General features: G+C 34.7%; 1 protein-coding gene across 2 annotated transcripts in view; it reads left to right on the forward strand.

The window, feature by feature from the left end:
* LOC135225198 (uncharacterized) overlaps window positions 1-19,483 on the forward strand; it is a 76,746-nt gene that overhangs the window by 17,810 nt on the left and 39,453 nt on the right. For both annotated transcript variants that reach the window (XM_064264503.1, XM_064264504.1), the window contains 2 exons: window positions 7,614-7,805; window positions 9,864-10,084. In XM_064264503.1, coding sequence (XP_064120573.1) covers window positions 7,614-7,805; window positions 9,864-10,084 — 413 coding nt within the window. The remainder of the gene's footprint in view (window positions 1-7,613; window positions 7,806-9,863; window positions 10,085-19,483) is intronic.

Genomic DNA, 19,483 nt, shown 5'->3' on the forward strand with positions numbered 1-19,483 from the left:
TGGTATGGTCAATATGGTCTAGTCACATTGTGGTCACGCCCCCGTTGACAGATCATCTGGAGTGCACCAGCTTTATAGGTCTCTACCTCGCTGGCAACTCTAGTAAAGCAGAAGCAGACTTGGGTGACAGTAATCACGAAGTCAGCTATGCTAACAGGTGGGACCAAGATGTAAATCATCTGCATGCATTTGTTTCCCAAAATCCTTCTATTCTGTCCCTTCCCACCTCCAACGGTGGGATTCAGCTATATATATATGACAGGTAAGTTTCATGAACAAAATGATATTGTTATGATACAATAAAGTTTGTTCATACTTACCTGGCAGATATATATATAGCTGTATTTTCTGAAGTCCGACAGAATTTCAAAAACTTCCGGCACATGCAGTGGTTGGCCAGGTGGTTAGTACCCATTCCCGCCGCTGGGAGGCGGGTATCAGGAACCATTCCCATTTTCTATTCATAATTTTTATTTCCACTGTCCCCTGAGGGGAGGTTGGTGGGTACTTGATTATATATATCTGCCAGGTAAGTATGAACAAACTTTATTGTATCATAACAATATCATATTTATTGATACTATCCTGAGTTTGTCTTTAAGACTGCAGGTGTTCATATAACCTTATTTAATGTTGTAAGTTTGAAACCCATCCTTGTTTTACCCTAAGTTTTTAAGATTGACATCTGGTTTTTCACAATACCATTCGTCATGATGGAATGCATCTTGGTCATGCATGCAGAGAATACTGTATCCCAGAATGGCATTTACCATTGATGGATGCAGCTCATCCAAGCTGCCTAGATTGATGAATGCAGCTCATCCAAGCCGCCTATAGTCTAGGCAATTGCATCCCTTACCATGAAGCTCTTCCAGATTTCCTTCACACTTCTTTTAGGGCTAACATCAAGGAACTTGACTATTTTTTGTATCCTCTGCCACAGGTAGGATGACCATCAGGGTAAGTCTTAGCATCAAAGGAAATCAGGAATTACATCAGAACATAAGATGACCTTAGGAAACACACCAGAAAAGGTTTTAAGATGCATAAAGGAAGCTGTAATTAAATGCAGTAATAACAGCTATTATATTCAACCGTTCTGCTTGTAGAGGTCTCTTACCTGAATGTTGTTAAAAGTATTGTTTTATATATAAGTAACTTACCCAGTAATTACCTAGCTAACAATTTCTTGCCTCGGCGGCTTCAAAATTAAAAAATTTGCGGGTAACACTTCACAGATTTAGTGCAGGTGACTGGTCCTGCCCACTAACAGGAATTCCAAGAACTACTAGCAGACAACTTCATTCTATTTCTGCTAATGTTTGAGTAACACTGATTTTGGTGTCACCTGTGTTCTTAAATTCTCCAGTTGGAGATCGGATTTCAGTGAAGGATTATCGCTGATTTCGGGTGGCCTTCAAACTTTTAGCTCTCAGGACAGTATTTTATATTTTTGTTATTAATGGGGCTGATTCAAGTTTTTCATATTTTACTGCAGTAGCAAATTCACAGTCAAATTGTTTAACTAACACTAGTGTAGTTTGCTGCGCTACTACCCTTACAGGTTAACATAATAACGTAAACATTGCATACGTTGCTGAACCAATACTTATGTTCGAGACATGCTACAAGTAAGTAGTATAATAATGTAAACTTTGTACATTGCATTCATTGCCATAGTTTTGTGTTTGCTACCGGGCTCATATTTTTTGGAAGTGAATACATATCTGAGAGTCTCAATTGATATTAGATAGATTTGAGGAAACCTTGTCGGTAAAGGTACACTTCTCTTTTCTGAGTACTATCGTAGCAACTTAATTTTGCGTTCGTTACCTAGTTTACTGATTAGCATAACAAAAGTAGATTTTGTTTTCTCTACCTACCCAATATTTTCGATATTGAAATGTATATATCTATGAGTCTCAATAATGTTTGATATGAATTGAGGTGCATTTGTAAATAGTACTCTGGGTACTTCAACTAGTGTCCATAAAGGTTAGCATTCCTTGTCCAAGAGCGTAATGAAAGTAATACCATTGTATTCACTAACGGACCAATTTTTTTTTTTTGTAATGAAATGCATATCTGCACGTCTCAATAATGTGTGATAGTAGTTTGGATATGTATATATGATGGTACAGTAGATCCCCCGTATTCCCTGGAGATGGTTACCAGACCCCCTGCAAATAGCTTAAATCCGTGAATAGTACTTTAAACCCCCTAAAAACCCCACTAAAATTGCTTAGAACTGCCTATTTTGGTAGTTAAGACGCAAAAAACCTCTAAAAATGCTTATACCCAAGTTTTTTAATAGTTTTATCTCTAAAAATGCATTTAGTCACAAAAATAATAAAAAAAATAGTCATTCGTGAATATTTCTCAGTGAAAAATACAGCGAATAGGCAAATTTTCAGTGAATAATGTATATACCGGGTGTTTTGAAATTAGAGCTCCCCCCTCCCCAGAACAAATGGGAAGTTATGAAGTTTTCTGCTACAGCCTATCTCCAAGTTTCTATTTAGCTATTTTCCATTTTACATTTCTTGTATTTTCAGACTGAGTGACGGAGTTAGATACAGCCATGGCTAACGAATCGGAGGAAATCAGATGGATTGACTGAATCCAGGCTATAACCTTCAGAGAGACCAGGGATGCTAGCGCATCCTTCATTTCATGTTCCTTTGTTAAAAGAAACTGGAACAAAAATCTATATGGCTGTCATTGCAAAATAGTTGAGAATCTTGGAAGGCCTGAAGTCCTTTCTCATGAGTCAAAATACATCATAGCTGAGGCAGCGGGTAGACCAAGAAAGATGAGAAGTTATAGTGCTGTATATCGTGAGTTGAAAAAATCTGGTATCAAGTCATTTCATGTTATCAGCAAGCCCAGCATCATTCAGCAACAGAGAGAAGACCGTTCATGTTTTGTGGTTCATTTCTTAAAGATTGGGATGAAGCTGACTTTCTCCATGTTGCCGTATCAGATGAATTCTTCATTTACACAGTCAGGAAGCCAAATCATAAAAATGACATCATTTGGGCTGCAAAGTTGGATGATATTAGCAATGATGTGCGCTATCGCCAAGTTGTGAAATTTTCTGAATGTTTGGGAATTTTTCTCTGTTTCACAGCCAAACGGTTAATGTGGATCATCAAAGAAAAGGGAGTCATGGAATGGCGAATACTTCAGAGAAACTGTGCTTACTGGTGGAGTATTTCCTTGCCTCAAAGATCCTGAAAATGTGTTATCAGTTGAAGAAGTCAAATTTTTGCATGATAAGGCACCATGTTTCAAGGCTCTTCAGACACAGGAGCTGCTTCAAAACAGTGGTTAGATTTCTACTTGTCAAGTGAATTTCCAGGTAGCTCCCCTGACCTCAGTGTGTGTGAAAATATTGGTAGTATCTTAAATGATCATGTTGAAGCATGTGCAATGAACTATGATGGTATACCAAGCCTTGACGACCTGCGAAGAGAGGTGACCAAAGTGCTGAGGGAAATGGAGTTTGAGTCTCAGCTTTTTTGCGATTTGCTGAAATCATACCCCTCAAGAATGCAGGCTGTGGTACAGGCAGATGGAGGCCAAACAAAATATAAAATACTCAGAGAGAAACTTAAATAAATACCTGTTCTGAATTTCTTTTGTTTTTGTTCATATCAATTTTAGTCTATGCTGTAGAGGGAGCCCTTTAATTTCGAAACACCCTGTATACAATCCATAGAAAAATTCATGAATTGTGAGTCTGCAAATAGCGGAGGTCAACTGTACTCAGTGTAATTCAGTTATGGTTGATGAAGGTTAATTGCTCGTTCTGAGCAGCATACTAAACGTCAATACCATTATGTTAGCCACGGGACATATATTTTCAGTAATGATATGCATATCTGCAGTTTTCAATAGCATTTGATAGAATTTGAGATATGTCTGTATGACAGTAACCTGTGTATTTCCATACAGTATAGTAATTATTAATATTGGCTAATTCTGGAGGTTCAATGAATTCTGACATATGATAATTTTGTACAGAAAGAATTGAACACAAAACGAGACTCAGATCACATGATAATTCAGTACAAAAAGAAATTGAACAAGAAACGAGAATCAGATTCAGTCTGACTTCAGCGTAAATGAACGGTGTCAGGCATGCTGATCATTACATATGATTATAAAATACAAACGTAATTAACATGCATGTTTTCCCCGAAGTTTTTTTAAAGTTGTACATTACTTTGCTGTATCCAATAATATTGTATATACTATTTTCATATTATTCATAATATAAAATACTAACATAGTGGTCAATGTTTTGGTTTGGAAATCAGCTGATGGCTGATTTCCATTCTTAGAGCATGTTCTTGCTCCTAGTTAGCATAAATGATACATGTACTTTACCTATACAAGCAGCCCTCGGTTAACAGCGGTATCAGTTAACGGCTGTCCGGTTTTACAGTGCTTGTCTAGCGATGCTGTTAACTGGATTTTCAGTGCCAATATCTGGTTAGCAGCGCCATTTTCTAGTAAACAGCAGCGCCAATCTCTGGTTAACAGCGCTGATATTCAGTTAGCAGCACCGTTAAGCAGGTTTATAGTGCTGTTATCGCTGATTTTCGGTTAGCAGCATCGGCTGGGAATGGAACCCCCTGCTGTTAACCAAGGGATGCCTGTATGGAACAAAGTAATTTTTCATTTTATGACGTGTTTTCAAGTCGAAATTTGACTTTAATTCATCTCTCTGTAAACAAAATTATTTTTTTTTTTTTTAATGGATTGCGTAAAAATCCAGTGATTCCGTTCATTAGTTTCATTTGCTTTCATCGTAATACAAAGCTTTACATCCATCGTTTATCGGTATGAAAATAACAATAAAATGTGCTCTTTCATGCCCAATAGTTTTGATTAAAATAATTTTCTCTGTTTTATCTATGGTTGTGTTTGAATTCATATCAAAGTTTGGGAGTTTTATCCATGTTGCTGATGCATGGTAATAGTCATTAGCAGCCTCAATATTATTTTTTCAGCTTCAGCTACAACTTGCAGTTTAAATTTAACAGTATATTTCCTTGACGATCTCATAGCAAGTAAAGTTACTACATAAAATATGTATTTTCAAAATATTATCGTACCGGTATTAATTGCTAACCCCATCGTAAAATCGAATTATCATAACTTGAATACTACCTGTACTCCTTTGCTACAGTGTTCCCACTTAATAAGAGGCGCTCCTGGCTTTATTGCCACACTGCTACAGGTTAAGTTGAGCAGCAACCAGAGGCTGTTTGCGACTGCAGGTTCTCTTAACTAATGAAGAACTACAAGCTTTGTACTCAATGTCAGCAACTCTTTCTATTTCAAAATTCATTACATGACTTAATATTTTGGAGTAGAATATGTCAATGTATCCCACCTCCTGTTGATGTGGAATCAGCCAAGTAATTACTGGGTAAGTTACTTATGTAAAAATGACATTTTTATGGTAAAATGAAATTTTATATATAATTACACAGTATTTACGGACAGAGCCCTCCATCCTCCTCGCTGATGGACATTTGGGAATAAACAGAATGAAGTTGTCTGCTAGTAGTTCTTGGTAGTATTCCCATTAGGGGGCAGGACCAGTCACCTGCAGTAAATCTGTGAAGTGTTACCAGCAAATTTTTAATTTTCAAGCTGCTGAGGCAACAAGTTGTTAGCTAATTAATTACTGGGTAAGTATATATAAAACTTGATTTTATTATAAAGATGTTATGTTAATAGTCTTACCATAATGATGATGGTAAGACTAAAAGTGAGACACCCTTGGCAATTTTTTTTCAACTGTACAAAAGTGTTTCCACTTTTGTATGTTTATATGTGCTTTTCCTCTGTCCTCAGCATTCAGCAAATCCTCCCATCCTCTCTGATCAGTGTACAATAACCTCTCGTTTATTCACACCAGTAGAGCCATGGGCATGAAATGCTAAAACAGGCTGTTACCTACCCCTAGCCCTTGCTAACTTAACCTAAACTGTGAGCTAGTCTTGCAATACTTGGTCTACCTTGTGCAGAAACATACTTAAATCAATTAAACAGATAGACTATATGAAAGCAAGAGTGATGCAGTGTTGTATTTAAAGTGCAGTCCAATGAAAACCTCTTTTTTCTTCAGAAGCACCTATAAATATTGTAATTTGGTAGGCATACTATTGGTTGAGACTTGTTGTAATTTCAAACTACATTTTTGGTTGTTATGACTGCATAGTGTTTTGTAGAGCATTATGAAGTATACTGACCACCCTTGCCAACAACATTTTTTGATAGATCTTGAAGGAAAGGAGAAGTCTTACTGCTCATGCTCAGTTCACACTCCACTGGCCTGAGAGGCAGGGCACCATTTCATCTTGCTAACTTATTTTGAAGTGTTAAATGGGGAGGAGTGTACAGGTTTATGATGAATGGTTTTATAAACAAATGTTTAATTGTAATATAAAAAAGCCTGAAATGTAATTTAAAGAGGATGATAAAAGATGAGCCATGGGCGAAAAGAGTAGACCAAGACTAAGACGTTCAATCCCTTCCTAATGACAGCAATGAAGCAACAAATAGATAATTTAAAATGATCTATTTGTTGCTTCATTGAAAAAGTATTGGGTTTGCAGTATAAGTCATAATGACAATATAGGATACTTACCAAACACAGGAGGTGCAATGGCAGGTACTCCAGGAAACAGACACTTCCAATTCTAGCCTGAATTGCAGTTCAAGCTACTTGTGAGAGATTAGAATGAAGGTGAGGATCACTGACACAGATTCCTCCAGTTGTAAAACATGATCCGTCTCGATGATTGGCCCAGTCAATAAACATCAAGTAATTTGTGTGTAACATCATGTAAGTAGAATCTTGTGAAGGTGCTCTTGCCTACTTTGAGGATGAAAGAGAGCTCTAGGATGTACTTAGAGGGCTAGGGGAAGAGGAGAGAGCTTGAATCTCATGGTTTTGATCTCAAGTTGTAAGATGTTCATCACCATGGAAATTCCTCCGCCTGCAAACACACAGCATTCAGCTCCTCACACTGAGCTTTCATCACCAAGTAGAGGCTATCAAGTGGGGCACTCCCACCCTGAGGATCTTAACCTACATTCAGGTCATCTGAACAGTTGTCACTCAGCCACACACTGAGGGATAATTTTCCATCTAAGGGTGAAATAGCTGTTTCTTAGTAATAAGTATCAAGTGCTTAAAGATGAGCCATTAACTTATAAGTTTTCTAGTTTGCAAACAGTTAAGAATTAATTACCTTTAGTCGGTAAAACAACACATCCTCTGACAGGATAGTTCTTACCAGGTCCAGCTCTTTAGTCATTTACAGTTGAAACAGTGCAGGACTTTCTTTAATTGCTTAAGCAGAATTAAGACTGTATGTATCTATGAAACAAACATTTTTATTCTGATCTTTTTCCTTAATTGAGCACTTTCATACTTTTATGCAGTCTCATTAACTTTTTATCAGTATTCTTGATTAATATTTCCTTATAATGCATAGTAACCACATAAACTGATATGCTGTTGTTTGTAGTTCTATACATGTCATGAATTGAAATATTGCATTTATATTTGTACATTTATTTTTTTCAAGTCCTTTAAGTTAGCAAGCCATATCGGTAGTGAATCTTCTAGTAACTCCAAGAGGGCACTGACCTTTTCCACCCGAGTCAAGATTATGGGGAAGCTTGAGCGTGGAGTATCGATAGAGGCCCTGTCACATGAGTACGGGATTAACAAGTCCACATTGAAAACTTTACGGCGTTTAAAAAATGAGAAGATAAGAGTAAGTCAAGATTTTTGTGCTGACAGTCATTGTTTTGTATATTGTAAATTTTTTTTTTTGGTTTCATTAACAGCAATAAGATTTAGTAATGGTTAGGCAGAAAGTCCTTTGTAAATAAGCATAATACAGTATGTCTAAAAATTGATATGTGAGTTTGGTAGGCCATGTCCTGTGCTTCTAAACTGTACTGTTTATAAATTACTGTGGTCACCGTATAGTAAGCTTAATTGTTGCTTACGTGCAAGGCATGTGTGACTCATTTTATATAGTTTTGATATTGTTTAAAGTTTTGGTTGTGCTTTAGTCATTTATGCATTGCATGTTACATCTACAAGTCCATGTTTATTGGGGCCTTTATTGTTTGAAGGGTCTTTAATAACTCCTTGCCAAATCTGTTTTGTCCTACAACAAACCCTTCATGTATAATTCAGCCCATTTTGTTGTTAGCTACATGCCACAGACGTCCTAAATTTCACAAAAGAGAAAATAATTGAGCAGGTAGTGAAAAGAGAACTAACTGGTAGTTAGTCCTTGATAACATGTTCACTTTTCACTAGTCCTCAGAATTTGTTCAAATATTTCAATGGGTGAGTTGTGTTTGCATTCTTCTTTTCATCATACCTTCATTTAGTGCATTTTTATTGTGTGTTAATGTTTTAATTTTGTGGTTTCAGTACAGGTTTTTTCCATGACATTACTGCTGACAGTAAATACTGCTATTGCAGTTGGTAACTGGTTCTTTAAGCACTTCTTGAGGAATGTTTTTGGCTTTATTTGGATAACTTGTATAATATATATTTTTTGTTTAGTAATCTTCTTTTCTTGCCTTAATTGAATAGTGCTTTTTAAGTATTTTTGTAAGTATTGTGAACTTATATGTTTCATTTGTATTGTTTGCCTTTAGTACCTACTTTATTTTTACTGTATATTTCATTGGAATTCTGCTAGGTCATTTAAAGATGACTTGGTGAAGATGTGTTGGGTTGAACTAGCTAAACCTTCCAATGCTTTTATGTCCAATTTTGACAGAAACCTGCACCTGTATACATTATACAGGTGCTGAATGAGCATTGTTCTAGTCCATCTTGCTCATCTTGCTCTCCATGTTGCGATTGGTCAACTATCCCGTAGAAGTGTGCTAGGAAGACAGTATTGAACATTCCTTGGCCTAGTCATCTTCAGTTTAATTTTTTTATGTGTTATGGCTTGACCTTCATCACTTTTTAAGTGAAAAACCCATTCTTGTTGTATATCACTCACTATCCTAAGGAAAAGATAACACTTAGTCAATGTGTTTGACAGCATGAGAGCAATGAAAAATTCATATGTATCATTTTCTCTTTCCTGATGCTTAACTGATGAGTTTAGTTTTTGGTTTTGTGAAGTTAAAAATCTTTTACAGTCTTGATGTTTATGGAGATGTAGACACAAGTTTTTTTGTTTGAAAATTTTAATATTTATCCAGTGAGTTAATGTTGTTTGAGTACCTCCAGTCTGCTGATTACCATTCACTGTCTGTTGCTGATTACTATTCACTGTCTGTAATACTGTCTGTAATGCTTGTTCATCTCAAATTTTTTAATGTCTGTTGGCAAAACATTGAATGTTTGTTGAATAATTATCTGTTGCATAGTTTGTAGTCTGGCTTTCACAAGAGGCTGGATGCTTGAGATGTTCTTTCATACATTTGGTTGTAACTTTAGTGTTGATCGTGAGCCCTTGTTTTCATACTTAAAAGGGCATCGTTGGACCATATCTTAATATTATTAGTGGATTTGGTGTTCCTTGGGATAGTGTTCTTGCCCCATTGCTTTTGTTTGAATGTATATTCATATGCTATGTGATTTGATCTTTAAAACAAGTGATTAAACTAATTATTTATGTAAATGATGCTATTATCTTTGCATAGCAGAGATAACACGTTAAATTAGATGTCTAGTATCCACAAGAATAACTTTATTAACTCTAGGGCATTAGATACTGTAAAGCGTTTCCCAACTGTAATATGTATCTAAAACTGTTGTATGTATTGCCTACCACATCCTTCTTTCTTTCTAGGAAAGACAAAACAGTTCTGAAAGTTCTGCATCTCAGGAAGGCTCAGATAGTCCTGTAAAGGAGAAGAAAGATATCTCCATTTGTCCAGAAAGTGGGCCACTTAAGAAAGTCAAGAAGGTATTCAAAAAACCCAAGTGCACACTATCGGTACTTATGGCAATGATACTTCAAAACACGGAAACAAGATCTCTGTCATATATACAGCTTAAGAAGCTGTTATGGTAAGAATTTGTCATTTGATAAAATGTTTTTGCTTTTTATCTGCAGGACTCAACAAAATTAGTACAGGCAGTCCCCGGTTATCAGCGGGGGTTCCGGTCTTGGCGGGATGCTGATAAGCGAAAACCGCCATTAACCGAAACTCAGCAATTTATGGCGCCTATGGCACCAAGTTTCGCTTAATGGTGCCAATAACCAGTTAACCCTTAAACACCTAAGCAGTATATTAAAAATCGTCTCCCGTATACCTGGGTGGTCTCAGAGTGAGCGCGGAAGCAGAAAAAATATTTTTTTCAAAAAATCACAGCACGCTTATTTTTCAAGATTAGAGTTCATTTTTTTTTTTTTTTTTTTTTTTTTCCTGAAGTTTAGTATGCAACCATCAGAAATGAAAAAAATGATCATTATCATAATATAAACAATGCGATATATGATAGCGCGAAAACAAAATTTCATATATAATTGTATTCAAATTGTGCTGTGAGCAAAACGGTTAAAGCTAACGAGTTAATTTTTTTCGTTGTATTGTACACTAAATTGTGATTATTTTGGTATATAACTCATTGTAATACGATCAAAGCAACAGAGAAAATATTATCACAAAATGATGCATGAATTCGTAACGCGCGGACGTAAAAAAATTGTTTTTTTTAAATTCACCATAAATCTAAATATTGTTCTCGAGACTTCCAATTTATTTCAAAATGAAGATAAATAATTGAATATTACTATACTGTAAGAGTTTTAGCTTACAATTGCAGTTTTCGACCATTTCGGACGAGTTAAAGTTGACCATTGTCAGATTTTTTTATATATTTTTTTTTATATGTAAATATTTCAAAAAAGAGAAAAGCTACAACCTTCAATTATTTATTGTTGTATTCTACATGAAATTGCACACATTTTCATATATAAAACTCTATGAAACGCCTAATATGAAACAGAACAAAGGTTTCGAGAATGCGACGTACGCATTTCGGAGATTTGCGGCAGAGAATCCGCACTCGGAGGGAAGGAAAGTTTTATTTAAAAATTCACCATAAATCTAAATATTGTGCTAGAGACTTCGAATTTGTTTCAAAATGAAGATAAATGACTGAATATTACTAGACTGTAAGAGTTTTAGCTTAACCTCTTCATTACCGAAAGTTTGTTTGGAGGTACCTGGGTACCACCATTGAAGTCTACTATACCGCACCGGGTGCATAAAGGTGGTACGCATAGTACCACCAAAACTCCTCTTTTCAGATAGGGACTTCCAATCATTCTGTAATTTCAGTTTGAAGAGTTTGGAGCAAAATAAACAGTATGACACGATGCCAGACGTATGATGAACCCCAAAAAATAGTATTATTACTGCTTATAGTCGTGTGTAGGTGACAGATGAACTGCGTCTCAACAAAAAATCTCAAAACCAGACAAGCGTAAACATGTAATAACTTCTACCCAAGTAAAAAACCAGTTGTATCATCATTTACTGTATTTATTTATTTATTCACTTATTACATTTTACAAATAAAAGATATGAACACCAGATAAATGAAGGTAGAAATAAAGCCTTATAGTAACTTTATATATAAAAAACCAAACCAGAGAAAAAGCAAAAAAGCGATTTTTTCTGAGGACAAGAAACTTGAAAAATTAGTTTAGATACCCCTAATGCCCCTAAAGTTGTTTTCTGTGATGAAACTAATCTTAGAAAACGTAGAAAATGACATCGCCCAATTTTTGAAAGATATACTATAAAATTTGCGATTTCCATATTTATTGGCGGGGCTTTCGCTTTAGTTTTTGCTCTTTTTTTTTGTTATTACGTGCTTATTTACTGTTCTATTTTGATAATACTTTATGTGCATGTTCCAGGTGCAATATACCAACATTCTGTAAGACCGAATTTCTATTCAAGACCGTAGTTTTCTCATCGACCACCAGTGTCCCTTGTACAAGGGACACTGAGTTTCACATTTTTTTTCATAAAATCATTTATTTTCCCTGTAGGATGATAAAACTAACAGAGAATATGCGTTATTATAGTGCTAATAATACCTGATAATTTCATTAGCCTGTCTTGATTAGTGTATTTTTGGCAAATATTTTTACGATGGGCACCCCTCCAAACTCGAGTCACTACCGAGAGATTCAGTTCGGCAGCGAACACAATGTTTACATTCTGCTCACCCACCCGGTAAAGAAGGGGTTAAAATTGCGTTTTTCGACCATTTCAGTAGAGTCAAAGTTGACAGAACGTGGTTTTTTTTATTTATCGTGATTTATATGCAAATATTTCGAAAATGAGAAAAGCTACAACCTTCAATTATTTATTGTTGTATTCTACATAACATTGCGCACATTTTCATATATAAAACTTTATGTAACGGCTAATTGAAAATGGTGCAAACATTACGCCAATCGCACATATGATTTTTTCGGAAGAGTTAACCGTGCGGATGTAAGGAATTTTTTTTTTTTTCATAAATTCACCATAAATCGAAATATTGTGCTAGAGACTTCCAATTTGTTGCAAAATGAAGGTAAATGATTGAATATTACTAGAATATAAGAGTTTTAGCTTACAATTGCATTTTTCGACCATTTTGGTAGAGTCAAAGTTGACCGAATGTTGAAATTTTGGCACATCGTTATTTATATGAAAATATTTCAAAACTGATAAAAGCTACAACCATGGGTTGTTTTTAGTTGTATTGTGCATGAAATTGTGCACATTTCCACATATAAAGCTTTGTGTAACGGCTAATTAAAAATGGTGGAAACATTACGTCAATGGCATGTATGATTTTTTCGGTTACCGCGCAGACGTAAGATAGAAGTTTTTTTTTTCATAAATTCACCATAAATCGAAATATTGTGCTAAGAGACTTGCAATTGCGTTTTTCGACCATTTTGGTAGAGTCAAAGTTGACTGAAGGTTGAAATTTTGGCTTTTATCGTTATTTATATGAAAATATTTCAAAACTGATAAAAGCTACAATCATGAGTATATTTTGTTGTATTCTACATGAAATTGCACACATTTTCATATATAATACTCCATGTAACGGCTTATTAAAAATGGTGTAAAAATTATGTCAAAGTGACAAAATAATTTCTGAGATGTGTCACTGATACTTTTTAGTGTGATAAGAAAAAAATTCGCGCTTGCACACCTGCGTAACGATTGTAAACAAAGCAACACCTTGATCCGTTAACTCCCAGCATCCCCCAAGGCGCGTGATACAAAAGTTTGTGGCTGGTAGGCCTATAAGTATTTTTCTGTGAATTTAAAAAAAAACTTTTCTATGTCGACGTAAATTACGTCCAGTCGGCACACGACAGACGATTTATCTCGACGTAAAATACGTCCAGTAGGCGTTTAAGGGTTAATGGCACCTCTGTTAGGTATGTTATGACGCCATAACTATTATCGGCACTTTATGGCACCGATAACTGAAACTCGGCCCTTATGGCACCAGTTAAGTGCCATAAAACCGGATTACCATTAACCAAAACTGCCGATAACCGGGGACTGCCTGTACACTAAATTATGTATGCAACAATTACAAAGATTTTTACTACAATAAGCATTCAATTTTCCGAATTGACATCCGAAATGTGACAAAACAGGCACCCATCGGTTAGCGGCAGGGGTTCCGTTCCTGGCTGCAGACGCTAAGTGATTTTCGACGCTAAGCGATATTAAAGCCCACGGCCGCCGCACACCTTTCAAAATTCTAGACCAGTTAACAGTGCCCTGACCAGTCAAACAGCGCCGTAATCCCGCGATGGCACAAAAAGTGAAATTATATTTATGCAGTAAAGTAGGGCCTCGATAATTGCAGGGAATAGGGCCCAGAACCCCCCGTGATAAGTAAATACCCGTGTTATCCTGGTACCCCCCGTAAAATTTGCTTTAAACTGCCTACTTTATTAATTAACCCACCCAAGACAGTTTCAAAGTTATTCTTTCCTATCTTCAATTTCCCCTTCATCAGATCAGCAAACAAAAGTACATTACCTAACAATTCCTTCCTATTTTCATGATTTGGCTGCTGCACCAAACTAAAAGTACATAGTATATCTATTTTGTGAATGAACATATTTATGATAAAAAAAAACATGATTTACTGTAAAGATTACAGCACCCAACTATAATATTAATGTATAAACAGCAAAATACAGCAATAAAAATCTATTTTTGTCTTTTGTTTAGTTTCGAATCAGCTGATGGACATTTATTACCGAAAGAATTATTTTGGAAAACAATTTAGTTGCTAAAAGAAATGAATTTTTTAATGGAATTATTATCATTTTTAACTTTGTACATAATAGTTTATGATATCATGATACAGTAATTCATATTTCATTGAGAGAGAGAGAGAGAGAGAGAGAGAGCAGCTTAAGACGAGAGTAACTTGAATAGCTTGAGAGAGCAGCTTAGAACGAGAGTACTGTTACTAGCTTAGCTCGAGAATAACATGATGAAATTTGTATTTTATTTTAAATTTTTTATGGTGAAAAAGAGAGAAGAGATGAGAGAGAGAGAGGAGAGAGAGAGAGAGAGAGGAGAGAGAGAGAGAGAGAGAGAGAGAGAGAGAGAGAGAGCAGCTTAGGACGAGAGTAACTTGAATAGCTTGAGAGAGCAGCTTAGGGCGAGAGTATTGTTACTAGCTTAGCTCGAGAATAACATAATGAAATTTGTATTTTTAATATTTTTATGGTGATCAGAAATGAAACATGGATAGTGTTATAATATGTGATCATCACTGAGTCAAATATAAAAGTTGTATTGAAGCACAGTTTCGTAAATCAAAGAAAGAATAAACATATGGCAACACATGTACCTACAAATGTCGGAGACCATCTTGTTCTTTTATTGTAATTAGTGAATCTTGCTCTATGATAAAATTCGCGATTTCGTTAATTTTCCAGGATATACGTAGTATTTGGGCTCCACAAAAAAAGTAAGTAAAGTGATTTATGACAGAATTTAGAGGATACTTACATAAAAATACATTGGTAGTTTGTAGAACGGTGTAACCACTATCACATTGTGTAAAAATAGCATGTACCGACGAGACTGTAGGTTTGGTGATGTCACGGTGGTCATACATATTTTTTTCGTGAATGAATATATATTTATGATAAAAAAATAGTTACTGTACTGCTTAGAGTACCATACTGTAATATTAATGTAATCACATCAAAATAAAGTAATCATTGCATACTGTCAACATGTAAAGTGTATTTTTTTGAAAAATGCATTCCCCAAGGAATTATTCCTTGAAGAGGCTTTTTATTATGAAGATATGCCAATAATATATAAGATATGAGTTTTATTATGAATATATGACAATAATATATAAGGTGAAAATGGTTTTATGACGTTTACACTTCGTCGCCGATCACAAACAACAATACGATAATTTATGACAATTATCGTTTGTATGACTGCAGTGTTCAGAGAAGTTGATTACGTATGTTATACCAAAACAATAATGAAGTTCGAATTGAAAATTAATGTTTTCCTAAATGTTCTTACTAATGTAATTACACTTCTACTATTAACATTTCTAAAAGGTTAAGAATGACAAAGGTGCTGTGAAGTGTAACTTGATGTTTACATTTCTGCTGGCCGCTCAACTACAAGTTGATGTCAATGATGTGGAATTATTCATGAATAGGCTATATATTATGAAGATTTGCCAATAATATAAGGTGAGAATGGTTTTATTACCTTTATTGTCAGTTAATATCATAATGTGAATCTGTTCATGCATTTGCTGGTTATCGGAACTGGACGAGGCTTAGCCTACCATTTTAATCAAAACTACTGTGCTTGAAAGAACACATTTAATGTTGGTTTTACGCCGATATAAGATAAATAACGTAAAGTTCGTATTACGGTGATATAAAGGAAAATTGTGAACTGATTCACATAATTTTTTTACGCAATAAACATGCCTCCAATGTAATCTGTTAAGGAAAAAAAATGAGTTCACAATCACAACGAGATATATTCAATTCATATTTCCACCTAAAAACACGTCGTATAAGGAAAAATAACCTTGTCTCATATAAGTCAAGTATCTAGATATTCGTTTAAGCTAACTAGAAGCAAGATAATTTGCTCAGAATTGCGTTAAAGATGGCGAAACGTGGCAAAACAAACTCGTATTCAGCATCAGCTGATTTGAAACCAAAACATTGGCCGCTCTGCAGAATACTGGCTTAGATTTGCCGTAGTATTTTGTAATACAATAATATGAGAATGCATACAATATTATTGGATACAGTGAAGTAATGTATAACTTTTTAACTCTCTTACGCCGGAGCCCTAAAAATCAAAACGTCTCCCGTATGCCGGGCCTGGTTTGGAGTGAGCGCGGAAGTGGAAAAAATAATTTTTTCAAAAAATTACAGCGCGCGTACTTTTGAAGATTAAGAGTTCATTTTTGGCTCCTTTTTTTGTCATTGCCTGAATTTTAGAATGCAACCATCAGAAATGAAAAATGATATCATTATCATATGTAAAAAATGCGATATATGGTAGCGAAAAAAAAAAATTCATACATAATTGTATTCAAATCACGCTGTGCAGAAAACGGTCAAAGCTAACCAGTTACTTTTTTTTGCGTTGTATTGTACACTAAATTGCAATCATTTTGATATATAATACATTGTAAAACAATAAAAGCAACACCGGAAAAATATTATCACAAAATGATGTACGAATTCGTAACGAGCGGACGTAAAAAAATGTTATTTTCAAAAATTCACCGTAATTCTAAATAATGTTCTAGAGACTTCCAATTTGTTTCAAAATTAAGAAAAATGATTGAATATTACGATACTGTAAGAGTTTTAGATTAGAATTGCAGATTTCGACCATTTCGGACGAGTTAAATTTGACCGAATGTCGAAATTTTAATATATATATTTTTTTATATGGACATATTTCGAAGATCGAAAAAGCTACAACCTTCAATTATTTTTTATTGTATTCTTCATGAATTTGTGCATATTTTGATATATGAAACTCTATAAAAAGGCTAATATGAAAAGGAGCAAATATTAGGATAATGCCATGTACGTATTTCGGAGACTTGCGGCCGCGAATCGGCGCGGGGAGTGAAGGTAAATATATTTTTCAAAAATTCACCATAAATCACAATATTGTTTTAGAGACTTCAAATTTGTTTCAAAATGAAGAAAAATGACAGAATATTACTAGGCCGTAAGAGTTTTAGCTTACAATTGCGTTTTTCAACTATTTCGGTAGAGTCAAATTTGACCGAACGTGGTTTTTTTTCTATTTATCGTGATTTATATGCAAATAGTTCGAAAAAGAGAAAAGCTACAACCTTCAATCATTTTTAGTTGTATTCTACATGAAATTACGCACATTTTCATATATAAAACTTTATGTAACAGCTAATTTTAAATGGTGCAAACATTTCGACAATCGCACAAAAAAATTCTGATTTTTTCGGAAGTTACCGCGCGAACGTAATGTTTTTTTTTTTTTTCATAAATTCACCATAAATCGAAATATTGTGCTAGAGACTTCCAAGTCGTTGCAAAATGAAGGTAAATGATTGAATATTACTAAATATAAGAGTTTTAGCTTACAATTGCGTTTTTCGACCATTTCGGTAGAGTCAAAGTTGACCGAAAGTTGAAATTTTTGCACTTAACGTTATTTATATGAAAATATTTCAAAACTGATAAAAGCTACAACCATGGGTTGTTTTTTGTTGTATTGTGCATGAAATTGCGCACATTTCCATATATAAAACTTTATGTAACGGCAAATTTAAAAGGGTGCAAACATTAGGACAATCGCACGAAAAAATTTATCGGAAGAGTTATCGCACGAACGTAAGGAAAAAGTTTTTTCATAAATTCACCATAAATCGAAATATTGTGCTAGAGACGTCCAATTTGTTGCAAAATGAAGGCAAATGATTGAATATTACTATAATGTAAGAGTTGTAGCTTACAATTGCGTTTCTCGACCATTTCTGTAGAGTCAAAGTTGACCGAAGGTTGAAATTTTTGCACTTATCATTATTTATATGAAAATATTTCAAAACTGATAAAAGCTACAATCATGAATATTTTTTAGTTGTATTGTGCATGAAATTGCGCACATTTTCATATATAATACTTCATGTAAAGGATAATTTAAAATGGTACAATAATTATGTGAAAGTGACGAAATAATTTCCGAGATGTCACTGATACTTTTTAGTGCGATAAGAAAGAAATTCGCGCTTGCGCGCCTGCGTAGCGATTGTAAACAAAACAACGCCTTGATCCGTGAACTCCCAGCATCCCCCAAGGCGCGTGATACAAAAGTTTTCGGCTGGTAGGCCTATAAGTATTTTTCCGCGAATTTTTAAAAAAAACTTTTTTGAGCCGACGTATGATACGTCCAATCGGCATACGGGAGACATTTTGACTCGACGTTTAATACGTCCAATCGGCGTAAGAGGGTTAAAGGATTTATGGAAAAGATGCATAATTAATAAAATAACACCTTGCATTTTTCGGAACAGTGGCAGACAAGAACAAACATGAAAAAACATCCTCTGACAACACGGAGGGTAGTTACAAAAGCTGCCTTAATTTGTATTATATTTATGTACAAAAATAAAGATACCCTATACATATTATATTTTCATACACATTTTAAACATAGAAGCATGAACATTTATAAAATTGATACATAGATGGCTAAAGTTGCACTTTTTATAACTCAATATTTTCGGAAGAGCGGCAGGAGGCAACTTACAAGAACGAACATGAAAAAACATCGTATTTGATAACATGAAGGGCAGTTTCAAAAAGCTGCCTTAGTATCATATTTCTGCACAGAAATAAAAATACCCTATACGTAATACATTTTCATACACATTTTAAACATAAAAGCATGAACATTTATAAAATCAACACATCGATTTCTAAAGTTGCACTTTTTAAAACTCCATATTTTCTGAAGAGCGACAGACAGCGGCTTACAAGAATGAACATGAAAAAACATCGTATTTGATAACATGAAGGGCAGTTTCAAAAGCTGCCTTTGTATCATATTTCTGTGCAGAAATAAAAATACCGTGTACGTAATACATTTTCATACACATTTTAAACATAAAAGCATGAACATTTATAAATCGACACATCCATAGCTAGATTTGCACTCATTTAACTCTATATTTTTGGCATAGAACAGCTTCAGAGGCATATATTTTACCCCCAATACCTATGTAATATCTCTCTATAAATTTTTTAATATCATTTGCATAACCTTTATGGGCTAATTGGTATTTCTACAAATGTATGTACTCATTAGACAGACAGGCGCTAGCGGCACTGTTGACCAAAAATTGTGCCATAAAAATACC

The sequence above is a fragment of the Macrobrachium nipponense genome, chromosome 13 (genome assembly GCF_015104395.2).
Source record: "Macrobrachium nipponense isolate FS-2020 chromosome 13, ASM1510439v2, whole genome shotgun sequence".
NCBI lineage: Eukaryota > Metazoa > Arthropoda > Malacostraca > Decapoda > Palaemonidae > Macrobrachium > Macrobrachium nipponense.